At 38.4% G+C, this 12,145-nt stretch overlaps 1 protein-coding gene across 7 annotated transcripts in view; it reads right to left on the bottom strand.

The window, feature by feature from the left end:
• CAMSAP2 (calmodulin regulated spectrin associated protein family member 2) overlaps nucleotides 1-12,145 on the bottom strand; it is a 116,408-nt gene that overhangs the window by 7,524 nt on the left and 96,739 nt on the right. For 4 of the 7 annotated variants that reach the window (XM_062211566.1, XM_062211568.1, XM_062211569.1 and 1 more), the window contains 7 exons: nucleotides 10,435-10,516; nucleotides 7,567-7,646; nucleotides 7,213-7,282; nucleotides 4,677-6,879; nucleotides 3,378-3,514; nucleotides 2,014-2,234; nucleotides 214-313 (listed from right to left, as the gene is read on the bottom strand). In XM_062211566.1, the coding sequence (XP_062067550.1) occupies nucleotides 214-313; nucleotides 2,014-2,234; nucleotides 3,378-3,514; nucleotides 4,677-6,879; nucleotides 7,213-7,282; nucleotides 7,567-7,646; nucleotides 10,435-10,516 (2,893 nt within the window). The remainder of the gene's footprint in view (nucleotides 1-213; nucleotides 314-2,013; nucleotides 2,235-3,377; nucleotides 3,515-4,676; nucleotides 6,880-7,212; nucleotides 7,283-7,566; nucleotides 7,647-10,434; nucleotides 10,517-12,145) is intronic. The other 3 variants (XM_062211567.1, XM_062211570.1, XM_062211572.1) reach the window with 1 other exon arrangement.

Below are 12,145 nucleotides of genomic sequence, written 5' to 3'. Positions count from 1 at the left end.
AAAAAATGAAAAGAACATTTTATATAATTTATTCTAGCAGAAATCTAAACAGTCCTAAGTTAGCAAAACATAAAAATCTGTGATTATGATTCAGTCATTCTAAAATAAAAACACTACAGAATTTTTACTTAGGATTTTGTATAATTGTATAATTTTACTTAGGATTTTATACCATATTCTTTTCTATAAAAAATATTCATATTATGGATTTACCTTGGTGTCCTTTTGCCTGAATGCACACTCTCATTATCGCCTGTGTTCAGTGATGCCAAAGAAAGGCTAGAGACTGAAAAAACACGATAAATTCGTGATCCTGAACAAAAACAAAATTAGAAATTTAAAAGGAGCAACTAGTAAAGAGTCTGTTCATTAACTAACACCAGCATATAAGAACTGATTTTCTAATAGTTTTTTCTTTACTCTTAATCTGAACACATAATATGCTTGCATGCATATATACACTATTTAAAATTAGCAAGGGACTCAATTTTAGGAAAATGATAAAATGCACTTGCTGTTACAAAATGAAAGTACTAGTATAAGATATGATACTATGACTCCAGAGAAAGAAAAATTGACAAAAAGAAAATACATCTAGGAATATCTAATTCCTAGGTAGAAAACTAATTTGTTAACTTTAACCAGTATCATATATCATCATCTAGAAGTTTCACTGACTAGAAAAGACAAGAGTTCTCAAACTGTGAATGCTATGAAATTTTTCCTCAGGTTTACAGTAACTATGAGAATTCTCTGAAATTTTCCATGGGGCACTTATTTTTAATAAAATATCTTTAAAAAACAAGAGGACATGTTGAATTTTTTAAAAAAAGATATATTCTCAGGCCGGCGCCGTGGCTCAACAGGCTAATCCTCCGCCTTGTGGCGCCGGCACACTGGGTTCTAGTCCCGGTCGGGGCACCGATCCTGTCCCGGTTGCCCCTCTTCCAGGCCAGCTCTCTGCCGTGGCCAGGGAGTGCAGTGGAGGATGGCCCAAGTGCTTGGGCTCTGCACCCCATGGGAGACCAGGATAAGCACCTGGCTCCTGCCATCGGAACAGTGCAGTGCGCCGGCCTCAGCACGCTACCGCGGCGGCCATTGGAGGGTGAACCAACGGCAAAAGGAAGACCTTTCTCTCTGTCTCTCTCTCTCACTGTCCACTCTGCCTGTCAAGACTAAAAAAAAAAAATTAAAAAAAAAAAAAGTGGAAGAAAAAAAAAATTTAAAAAAAAAAAAAAAAGATATATTCTCTCAACTCCAGAAATCATGTTTGGATGTTTGCCCATTTCTTTCTTTTATTTTTAAAGAAAAAGATTTATTTATTTGAAAGGCAAAGTGACAAAGAGAGGAGAGACAGAGAAAAACTGATTTTCTATTGGCTGGTTTATTCCCCAAATGCCTAAAACAGGGCTGGACCAGCCTGAAGCCAGAAGCCAAGAACTCCATCTGGATCTTCCTTGAGTGGCAGGGGAGCTTTCCCTGGTATGTTAGCAGGGAGCTGGAATCAGAAATGGATCCAGGCCTTGAACCTACACTCTTCCGATATGGGATGCAGACGACCAAAGTGGTATGTTAACTGCTGAATCCAATGTCCCCTCTCCACCTCCCCCAACATTTGTATCTTAAAGAGCAAGCTTGTGAAATCTTTGATCTTATGTTCCTTATACAGATAGGTTTCTTGTGCATTTCATGCACATAGCATTTATCCTTAAATTTACAAGTATGTAAAGGATAGTTAATTGGGAGAGTATATCGGAGGGCAGAGTTCTCTAACAGGTTAGTATTTAAATTGGGTTTTTAGCATTCATGTTTGTTTTACTGAATATATGCAGGCACACATAATAAACTTAATTCACCCAAAACTCCATTTGTTCATTTTGGTTTTCCAAATAAGCAGCATGCATAATTTCAAATTGTGTCTCCAATTTAGTGTATCGAAGCACAATCAAGTTAGTGCACAAACCAAGCTGGTGTTTCTTTATGAACAGACTCCTCACCACACGTGGGTATTACCTGGAGGACCTTTTACTGGTGTTTTGGGGGATTCAATATGATCTCTGTGAATAGATTTTGGCCGCTGTTTTTTTTGTTTTGTCACTTGAGGACGAGGTTTAATTACTGTATCCATATCTTCCATTAGTTTCAGTTGTTTTCTCCTCATATACTCTTGCCTAATAAATTCTCTGCGTGCTCTCTCATCTTCTTTCTTCTGACGTTCTTCCTCGGTTTTACGCCTAATAAATTGAATATGGTTAAATTCTTATCCTGCAAACTAAAGACAACCAACACTGGAGAGGTTTATATATTTGATATGAGAAGGAAGAAATAGCTATTTCAGTATATTGGGGGAAAATTATGCATTTAAAATGTACTTTAGATAACCTACATCATATACACACATACAAACACACATGTATGTACCTACTGCTGAAATTATTTTAAATGAATGTTTCTGGAGAACTTAACTTTGCTATGCCTCAAACTTAAAGATAAAAAATGTAAAATCAGGTAATATTTTGGGAAAACAAATTAACTTCTAAAAAGCACCAAAGGCAGTATTGATCCAGCTGTCTATGTATACTGTAGACATCTCTGAAAAAATCCATTAATAAAAAATTAATAAGAAACTGTAGGGGCTGGCACTGTGGCATAGCAGGTAAAGCCACCGCCTGTAGTGCCAGCATCCCATATGGGCACTGGTTTGTGTCCTGGCTGCTCCACTTCCAATGCAGCTCTCTGCTGTGGCCTGGGAAAGCAGTGGAAGATGGCCCCCAAGTCCTTGGGCCCCCACCCTCATGCGGGAGACCGGGAAGAAGTTCCTGGCTCCTGGCTTAGGATCTATACAGCTCCGGCCATTGCAACCAATTGGGGAGTGAACCAGCAGATGGAAGATTTCTCTCTCTGTAACTCTTTTTTTTTTTTGACAGGCAGAGTGGATAGTGAGAGAGAGAGACAGAGAGACAGGTCTTCATTTTTGCCGTTGGTTCACACTCCAATGGCTGCTGCGGACTGCGCATCTCACTGATCTGAAGCCAGGAGCCAGGTGCTTCTCCTGGTCTCCCATGCGGGTGCAGGGCCCAAGGACTTGGGCCATCCTCCACTGCCTTCCCGGGCCATAGCAGAGAGCTGGCCTGGAAGAGGGGCAACCGGGATAGAATCCGGCGCCCTGACCGGGACTAGAACCCGGTGTGCCGGCGCCGCAAGGCGGAGGATTAGCTTGTTAAGCCGCGGCGCCGGCCTGTAACTCTTTCAAATAAATAAATCTTAAAAACAAAAACAAAAACAAAAACCTGCATCCTCGAGCCCATATTTACCACATTTTTTGCCTATGTACTATTAGTGCTCAGATTTAAAACTAGCACAGCAATTTCCTTTACCTTGTTTCCTCTTTCTTATGCTCCATTTCTGCTTCTAGCTGCTGTTTCCGGAGCTGAGTTTCCTTCTCCCTTCTTAATCGTTTCTCCAACAAAGCTGCCCGTTTCATTGCCATATCATTTTCTGCTTTTTGATCATCCTAAGAATGAATTTTATTGAAAAAGATGGAATAATTTAGTCACCAATATTCTCTTTTTCAATGGCTGTAGTCACACTTTGCCATTACTCTGAACTATTACAACTCCATGTGGACATGTCCCAGAAATTATGAAAGAAGAACTAAATTAAAGTGGTAACAATTCTATTAAGAAACAAAGGACAGCTGCTCCTCTTCCAGTCCAGCTCTCTGCTGTGGCCTGGGAAGGCAGTGGAGGATGGCCCAAGTGCTTGGGCCCTGCGCCCACATGGGAGACCAGGAGGAAGCACCTGGCTTCTGGCTTTGGATCGGCGCAGTGCGCCGGCCATAGCAGCCATTTGGGGAAGTGAACCAATGGAAGGAAGACCTTTCTGTCTGTCTAACTGCCTGTCAAAAAAAAAAAAAAAAAAAAAAGAAACAAAGGACAGTTAATAACCATAAAAAGAACCAAAGTTTTTTCTTTTCCCTAATAGACAATTTATAGCAGGGTGTTTTCCTTCATTCTAAAAAAATTGCTCTTAATTTGATTTAAAACATACACTCAAAGATAATGCAGGATAAAAACACCCAAATTAGTCAACCAATATCACATCACATAAGTGCTACTGCTTTATGCTACTGCATGCTATGCTTTAAATTTTAATGCTACTTTAAACCTACTTGATAGGTTCTAAAATATGCTGACAATTCTTCCTTTAAAGAGAAGATTGAGTACAATCATACTCCTAAAATTCTTTCAACCTGAGAGCTAGTTCAAGATCTATATGCCTCCGGGAGCAAGCAGGCCTCAAAGGGCTTCCAAATGCTTCATATTTCAGGAAAGTAACTAGATGAAGTGGTTCATTGTCTTAATGACTCCTGTCAGTTACTGTTGTTAGTTTCAAATAAAAGGCTTTTGTATGAAAGTGAGGAACAGAGAACATATCTAAACATGTGATAAAAAATTTTTTTTACAGCTTTGAGTCTACACTGGAAGACTGTTCTAAAAGTCACAGTGTACTTGAACATTACTATACTCCACCAAGGGGGCTACTAAAATATATTTCAGGATTAATGGCAGACTTACAACAAAAAGGAGTGCTACTAAAAGCAGCACATCGACTAACACACACACATACACACCCCATCTGATGAAGGTGTCCCAAACTAAGCCAAATAATAATACCTTAAAAAAGAATCCACAGCATACTTTCTGGTCATCATCAAATTGTTCTTTATCACTTTCTCCATCATATTTTTCAACAGACACATCAGCCTTTTCAGGGGGTTTCAAATCTGAGAGGGAAACTTCAATCAAATTAACATTCTTTGGAGCAGTAGGTGGGAAAATGGGTTTAGGAGGTGGTTCTATGGGTTGATTCAACTGGTCCTCATTTGGTGTCAGACATACAGTCTCTGTGACAGGCTGTGACAGGACTTCAGACACCGTAGACTCCAAAGGCTTGATCTCCTTTCCTTCTGGGTTATGTTCATGGTGGTCTGAAGTCCCTTTGCATTCCAATTCCTCCTTCTTAAGTTCCTCCTTAGGTTTGGATTCCTTTAGCTGAGGTTCTCCATCATCCCCAAAACATACAAATGACCTAGTCTGAATAGGAACTTGACTGGGTGAAAACCTCCTTAATCGAGGCAGACTATCCACAGATCGCGGGGGTGTCAGGGTGCGATTCAATGGTGTTATTTTTAATTCATTTGGCCTAGGAGTCCTTTGATTTTTAACAGAAAAAGAGGTGCTCTTCCTGTTAGAAGACTGTGGTGATGGATGAGTAGGACGAGGGGAGTCTGAGGAGAATGGTGCCATGGCTGATGACAGGCCCGCCTGCCGAGAAGGTTTAAAATCTCGAATCTGTTTCTGTGGAGAGGGCTGAGGAGGTGAAATTACCCAGGATTGCTGCTCTCTCATCTGCATCAACATTTCCTGCTGAAGTGACAAGCGTTGCATTTCTTGTTGTAGAAAATGCAGGGATGAATTTAACTTTTCAATGGATTTTGTATATTCTAAAAGTTCTCCTTCATTTAAAGTTTCTTCTGAGGGGCTTGCCAGGTTCCACTGCTTCTCAGGGTCCACAGGTGTGGTTGGAGACTTCAGCCATTTTGCTTGAGGGTTCTCCATGCTTTCTTTTATATCTGCCAGAGACTTGCTCCTTTGTTCGTTCGGTTTCTGTGGCTCCTTCTCTTTGGCTCGGTCAGTATACACCTTCTCGTCTTCTGCACCAGCTGCTTCCTCACGAAGAGGGGCAATGCCATCCCCCTTCTTTTTCACCACAGTAAGGAACGCTGTCCTTCCCATTTTCTGCCTCTGTTTAGTGAAAGCAGCTTCCATTTTCTTTTTCTGGGCTTCTATAGCACGTCTCTTTTCTTCTAGTTTCATCCTAAGATGTACCATTTCAGAAGCCAACAACTGGGTAGTGTCCCGTCCTTGTGGAAGGCCTGTTTCTTCTGGAATTTGTGCCCAAGCAACTACGTGAGGAATGTTAAGTTCAGAGCCCTCTGGTGTAGTTTTTTGAGAACTGCTTCCACTACTTTTTCCATCAGCATGGTTCAATTTCTTGAATTTCTGTTCTGCAAAGCTGGTCATCTTCACTCCAGAACTAGAAGAAGCACTGCTACCTGGTTGAGACTTGGTACTTACAGTGCTTGGGCAAGGACTCAAAGCTTCTCTGGGGTTGCTGGTTCGTAGGTCATAATCCTGAAGAAATTTAGATGCATCATCCATGTCAGAGTCTAAGCTTACAGTGTAATCTCTCAAAGAAGAATCTTCATCCATAGTTTCAGGAATATCTTCTGAAGGTACATGAATTCCAGTGTCTACTTCAGTATTGTCAGTTATGGGACTCAAGGCACCTTTTGTATCAGTTACATTATCAGGACTAGATTGATTTAGCTTGATATTTGAATTTAGGATACTCATTTCCTGGCTATGAAGGAAGAAGCCATTAGCAATTTGGTCTGGCTGAGGGGTACGGGGAGATTTTTCGGTATCATGAATTATCTGTAATGCTTCTTCAATGCTTGGTGTCTCAATCTGATTGCCAAACTCATCTAGAAGTATTCTATTTTGCAAAGCTCCATTTGGAAGCCTGTAATGAATGTTCTCATTAGAATTTAGTTCATTTGAATTAAGGGGCACATAAGACCTGAGCTCACTGTGAGACTGCACATTAAATTCTTCTTCAATGCTCTCTGCTTCCTCCTCTCCATTTACTGGCTTGAAGGACAGGTTCTTCCTAATGAGTTTAGACGTGCGACTGTTATTCAGAGTAAGTCCTTCATTACTAATAGATCGAGTGATTCCTCGGGTGGGAGTCGGTCTCCGTACACTATCTTCTTTATCAAAAGAAATATCAAATGAAACACCGTGTACTGACGACCTAAAAAAAAAGAAAAAATACTTAAATAATCCCAGAAAAGAAATGATTTTTAAAATATAATTAAAAATCTGAATATTTCCTTTTAATATTATTTGCATTTCCTGTCTTTCCTCATTTCTCATAATCGTACTGTCCTCAAAATAAGCTAGAGATACTTAGCATTCTTTTAAATTTAGTCCTTTTGACCTTTCTATCATCTGCCTTAGTTGCCATTTTCAAATTTAGGTACTAAGTAAGTCTACATTTAGAAATTTGATTAGCAACAAAAAAGACACAGATAAAAATAGCATTTCTTGAAAATGGATATACACAATAAATAGCTCTGTTGTTTACCTTTTCTCTTTGGGCCATGTCCCTATGAAGCCATCAACATAGGACATAGATGAAGATCTTCTAATTCCTCCTTCAAATGCAAAAAAAAAGTCATTGAACTTGTGTAAGAATTTAAAATGACAGAAATTAACTGATTTCACATATCTGAGAATTTCTTAATAGCATGTTAGAAATTAGTAGGCACATATGGAGAATCAGAGATCATTTTATTGATAAGCAAACACAGACACAGACCAATCCCTGAATGCATATATTTTAGCTACTTTTCAGAAAAAAGAATGCATTTTTTAAAATATTTATTCTCAGTAAGCTACTTTAAACTCGTATTTTCCTAGGCTTTTAAAGATATATTACCTGAGGCTGAAGAGTGAGCTTGGGGACGTGAATATCTAGAAGGCAAATGATGAGACTGTGCATATGTAGCTCCTTCCCCACTGCAATGTAAAATGCTATATTTTAGCTGTTTCATATTTTATAAAGAATGGTTAAAATTAGAAACAATACTATCACTTCTGATTCTATATTCTAAAATGACGGAAATAAGGCAATACATTGTTTAAACCAAAGAATAGCTGAAATTACAATGACATCTATATCTACATACGTACTTTCTTTATACACCTCAATGTCCTTGTGAGATAAGATACGGGATATTATTTTTATTTTACAAATAGAAAAATGGAGAAACAAAAAAGACACCAAGTGAAACTCACCAATTTGAAAAAGCTGAGTCAAATCTAAACTAAAACTACTGGTCTAATAAACCCATGTAAAAGGTCCCGACAGCTTCCCTGCTCACAGACCTAGGTCTCTGCATCTTCAGTTAAGCTGTACCTTGAGGACCACAGTGCCTTTGAAGACATCAAACTTTCCTGTCATTTCTTCTTATTTGATTCCACCTCATTCCAGTTAATGTAGAGGATCAGATAGTTTACTCAAATTGTAATGACATCTGTCCAGAATTAAGCTGTCTGTTCTTAACTTTTCTCTTTGTAAGTTTTAAGTCTGCCGGGTCCCTCTTTGCACTCAGGTGAAGAAGTTAAGCATCTTCACTCACAATTAGTTGAAAACAGATTGGGGAACAGACATAGTGATTTCTGTAGCTATCTCAAATCGTATTTTTTCTTGGCTGATATGAATTGAGAAGATGGACAAGTCAACCAAAGAATTCAAAGGTGAATATCAATGCTATATTCTTACTATTTGATGAAAGTTTAATTAATGACTTTTCCCAAAAGCAACAATACCTGAAGAACTTGCTCTGTCCAAAGCAAATGCTTATCAGTGGACATTCCCCACACCCCCTCTCTCGCAGCTTAACTGCACATCACACTTTGTTTCATTTGTCATCATTTGTCAGGACTGTAAGAGATTCCTCACACTGCTCCCCTGATGTGTGTGTTAACTATTATCCCTCCCTCTAAAATCACTTCTGCAGTTTCTACTCTCCCTCAGATCTACGGGTGTGTTGGAAGGTAATCCTGAATAGAAACAGGTTAGTTATTAAAATGTGCTCACTCTTTTCTTCTTCCCCAAATAATGGCCAAAATGTTGTAAAGGTTAATTGTACTTTCATACGTGTAGAGGATTTTGATCTGATGTAACTCTTGAATAAGAGTTGGTGTGCAGATTAGCTGGTGGGATGCTTTTTGCTTTGCCTGTCTTCTTCCTTAGATTTTTCTTTCTCCTACAATAGCATTTGTAGATGTGCCTATATTATCCCAGGGAAGAGCAGAAATTTTCGAGTCCTTCCTCAAAAGTTCCACAGTGTTGGAGAACTACAATGGGCCACACGGAGACTTACAGAAGTGAGAGGATGGCTAGGAGCCTAGAATGACGGCTGCACAATAACTCTTCAGGGAAAAGAATTTAGACATCTATCTGGGTTAGACATCTGCTAGGAAAAAGCAGCCACTCAGATATCGGAGAGAAAGAAAAGAGATGAGTCTTCCCAGGGGACCTAAATGAAAACATTTTCCAGTGTTAGAAATTGGGAACTTGTCCATTCAGCTTCCTAGAACAGTACTTATGGAATCATCTGCTCTTCAAAATTAAAAAATTTAATAGGGTAGGAGTGATACTGAGTGTTTTTCAAGAATAATTTCCAAAGAAGGAAAGGTTACTATGCAACCAACTCAGGAAAGCACTGAGGGAACAGTACGGTGAAAAATGCTTCCCATGGGGAAAAGAAATACACAGAAGCTCCTAGATCAGAACGACTTTAATTTAACCTCTTTGTACTCAATCCCAGAGACAGTTAGGGAACAGAGAAATTTAACAGAAGGTAAGAAAAGTCAGAGTAGAAAATCAGAGGATAATGCAAGGCTTTCTTAATTCATAAGAAATAATTTTACAGACATCAGAAAGTTCATACAAGTAAGAAGCCTCACATAGGAAGTAAAAGTATTTAAGAGTTCTGCCAAGGCTTAGGCTTCACATTAACATGCACTTGAGAAAGTGACTTCTTAAATGTGAGCAACAGGTGACAGCTTCAGTTAAGTTTATGTGTTTAAATATTGAACCAAGAATTTATAAAGTACTTTATAAAAAGTTCAATTTTAAAAATGTATTTTAATGGATCTACTTGAATTTCTAAACACCCTCAAAATATATACATTTTAACTGAAAAAAAAAAAAAAACAGATGGGTTAAGAAGCCAAAGTCAACATAAATTTTAGGTTCTAATAAATAAATGAATAGCTAATTACAGGATCTGCTGAAAACATTTCTAAACAAACTGATGTCCCTACCACAAACTTGAAGCAAAAGTCAGGATTATCCTGATAATAAATGGCAGGACATTTTTACTTTGCTTTCAGTTCAATTCTGATGTTAAGAACTAAAGCACTAGATAAAGATCCAATATTGTAATAAATATTGTGACTTCTCAATAGCTTTAGTAACCTGAAAATAAAATGGTGGGAAAAACTGCCTTAGAGATTTTTTTTAAAAAAATCATAAAAAATTTTTACAATCCAGATGTAATTAATAAATTTCCCTCTGATGCCTAAGAATTACTTATTAGATAATTCTCAATTATAGTACTGGGCAATACTCAATCATTTCAGTGTATATTTCAATTAAAGTTAAAACAGACTTTAATAGGATAAGCTAATTATAACAGTTCAAAATCCAACTAAAAAACTTGTTCAATATGATGTTACTTGATTTCATGAGTGTTTAGAACGGAAATAGTGAAAATGAAGCCACTGTGGACTCTACCTTGAAGTGAAGTCAGAACTACATGAACCATCCAAAACGTTTCTCTTGGTAGCATTCAAGACAGGAACTGTCACAGGTTCAGCTAGAATAAAAGACAGAACCTCAAAATTACATGCTTAGCAGGTTTCTAACATCATTTAAAGAATTTGGGGCCATAAATACTTAAAATGTAATTTCTAATACTCTTATTATTAAGAAATTTTAGCACAAAGTTTTCTTCTTAAATAATTTTCAAAGGATCAAATTTTCTTTAAATTCTTCCTTAAGTACTAAACCTTGTTAAGTCTAATTGAAGGGAAAAGACCTAACATAAAATAAATGCAGTGTTTAAGATTAAAAATAAATCTGAATGTTTAATTTTGTGAAAGCTTTCACAGAACTTCAGGTACATGTGGTCATCTTTGCTTTTTTTATGAAATGGCTGGTATTTTAGTAATCAATTAAAGAAAGACATAATTTAATTGGAAAAAATTTAAACCTACTGGTATAAGTTTACATTTTGTAATTAACCCTGGGGGAAGAGGAAATTTACTTTCTGATTTTGTGAGTTCTAATGCAACAGAAGGAATGTACGTGAAAATTCCATTAATTTAAAAAATTGTGCTAATAAATACTAGTTATGAAAATCAGTAAGGTATTTGACCTTACTTAATAGCCTTAGGGAAGGATCTCAACTACTACTACTTTTTTTTTTTTTTTTAAGCTTTTATTTATTTATTTAAAAGGCAAAGTTACAGAGAGAAAGAGAGAGAGAGATCATCTATCTGACGGTTCATTTCCCAAATGGCTACAACAGCTGGAGCTGGGCCGATTCAAAGCCAGGAGCCAGGAACTTCTTCCGAGTCTCCCATGTGGGTGCAGGGGCCCAAACACTTGGGCCATCTTCTGCTTTCTCAGGCCTAGCGGAGAGCTGGATTGAAGTGGAGCAGCAAAGTCTTGAACTGGTGCCCATACGGGATGACAGCACTGCAGGCGGCAGCTTTACCTGCTACGCCACAGCACCAGACCTGGGATCTCAAGTTCTTTAAAGATATTCTTTGTTTTACAATGGCTCAATATTCAAAATCTTTTCTTTTTTAAAGATTTATTTATTTATTTGAAAGGCAGAGTTACAGTGAGACAGAGAGGGAGAGAATGAGATCTTCCAATGGCTGGTTCACTCCACAAATGGCTGCAAAGGCCAGAGCTGGGCCAGTCCAAAGCCAGCAGCCAGGAGCCAAGAGCTTCTTCTGAGTCTCCCACAGGCGTGCAGGGACCCAAGGACTTGGGCCATCTTTGCTGCTTTCCCAGGAATATTAGCAGGGAGCTAGATCAGAAGTGGAGCAGCTGAGGCTCAGAACAATGCAGATATAGGATGCCAGTGCTATAGGCAGCAGCTTTACCTACTATGCCACAACACCAGTCCCAATATTCAAAATCTTCTGCAAGCTGAGAGACTAGTGCAGAGTGAATACTCATAGTCATGTTTCACAGATTCTTGCCTGAAGCAACCTCACTATACGCATAAGAATGATGTGCCTTCCCCTAGGCTAACATGTTCCCCTCCTTTCTGACCCTTCTTCTCTTCTTTTATTGCTTTTTTGGGGGTAAAAATAATGGTAGCGAGGAGAAAAAAGAAATTTGGAGCCAAGGGAAGCTGTTAAGTAGCTGGAATGCACAATGATCCTGTTCTGTGTTGGGTGGAGGTGCGCATCAATAGCTGAAAGAACTG

This window comes from Lepus europaeus, chromosome 14 (genome assembly GCF_033115175.1).
Source record: "Lepus europaeus isolate LE1 chromosome 14, mLepTim1.pri, whole genome shotgun sequence".
Classification (NCBI taxonomy): Eukaryota; Metazoa; Chordata; class Mammalia; order Lagomorpha; family Leporidae; genus Lepus; species Lepus europaeus.
The sequence above is the reverse complement of the archived record's forward strand: the minus strand, read 5'-3'. Positions and strand labels throughout refer to the sequence as shown.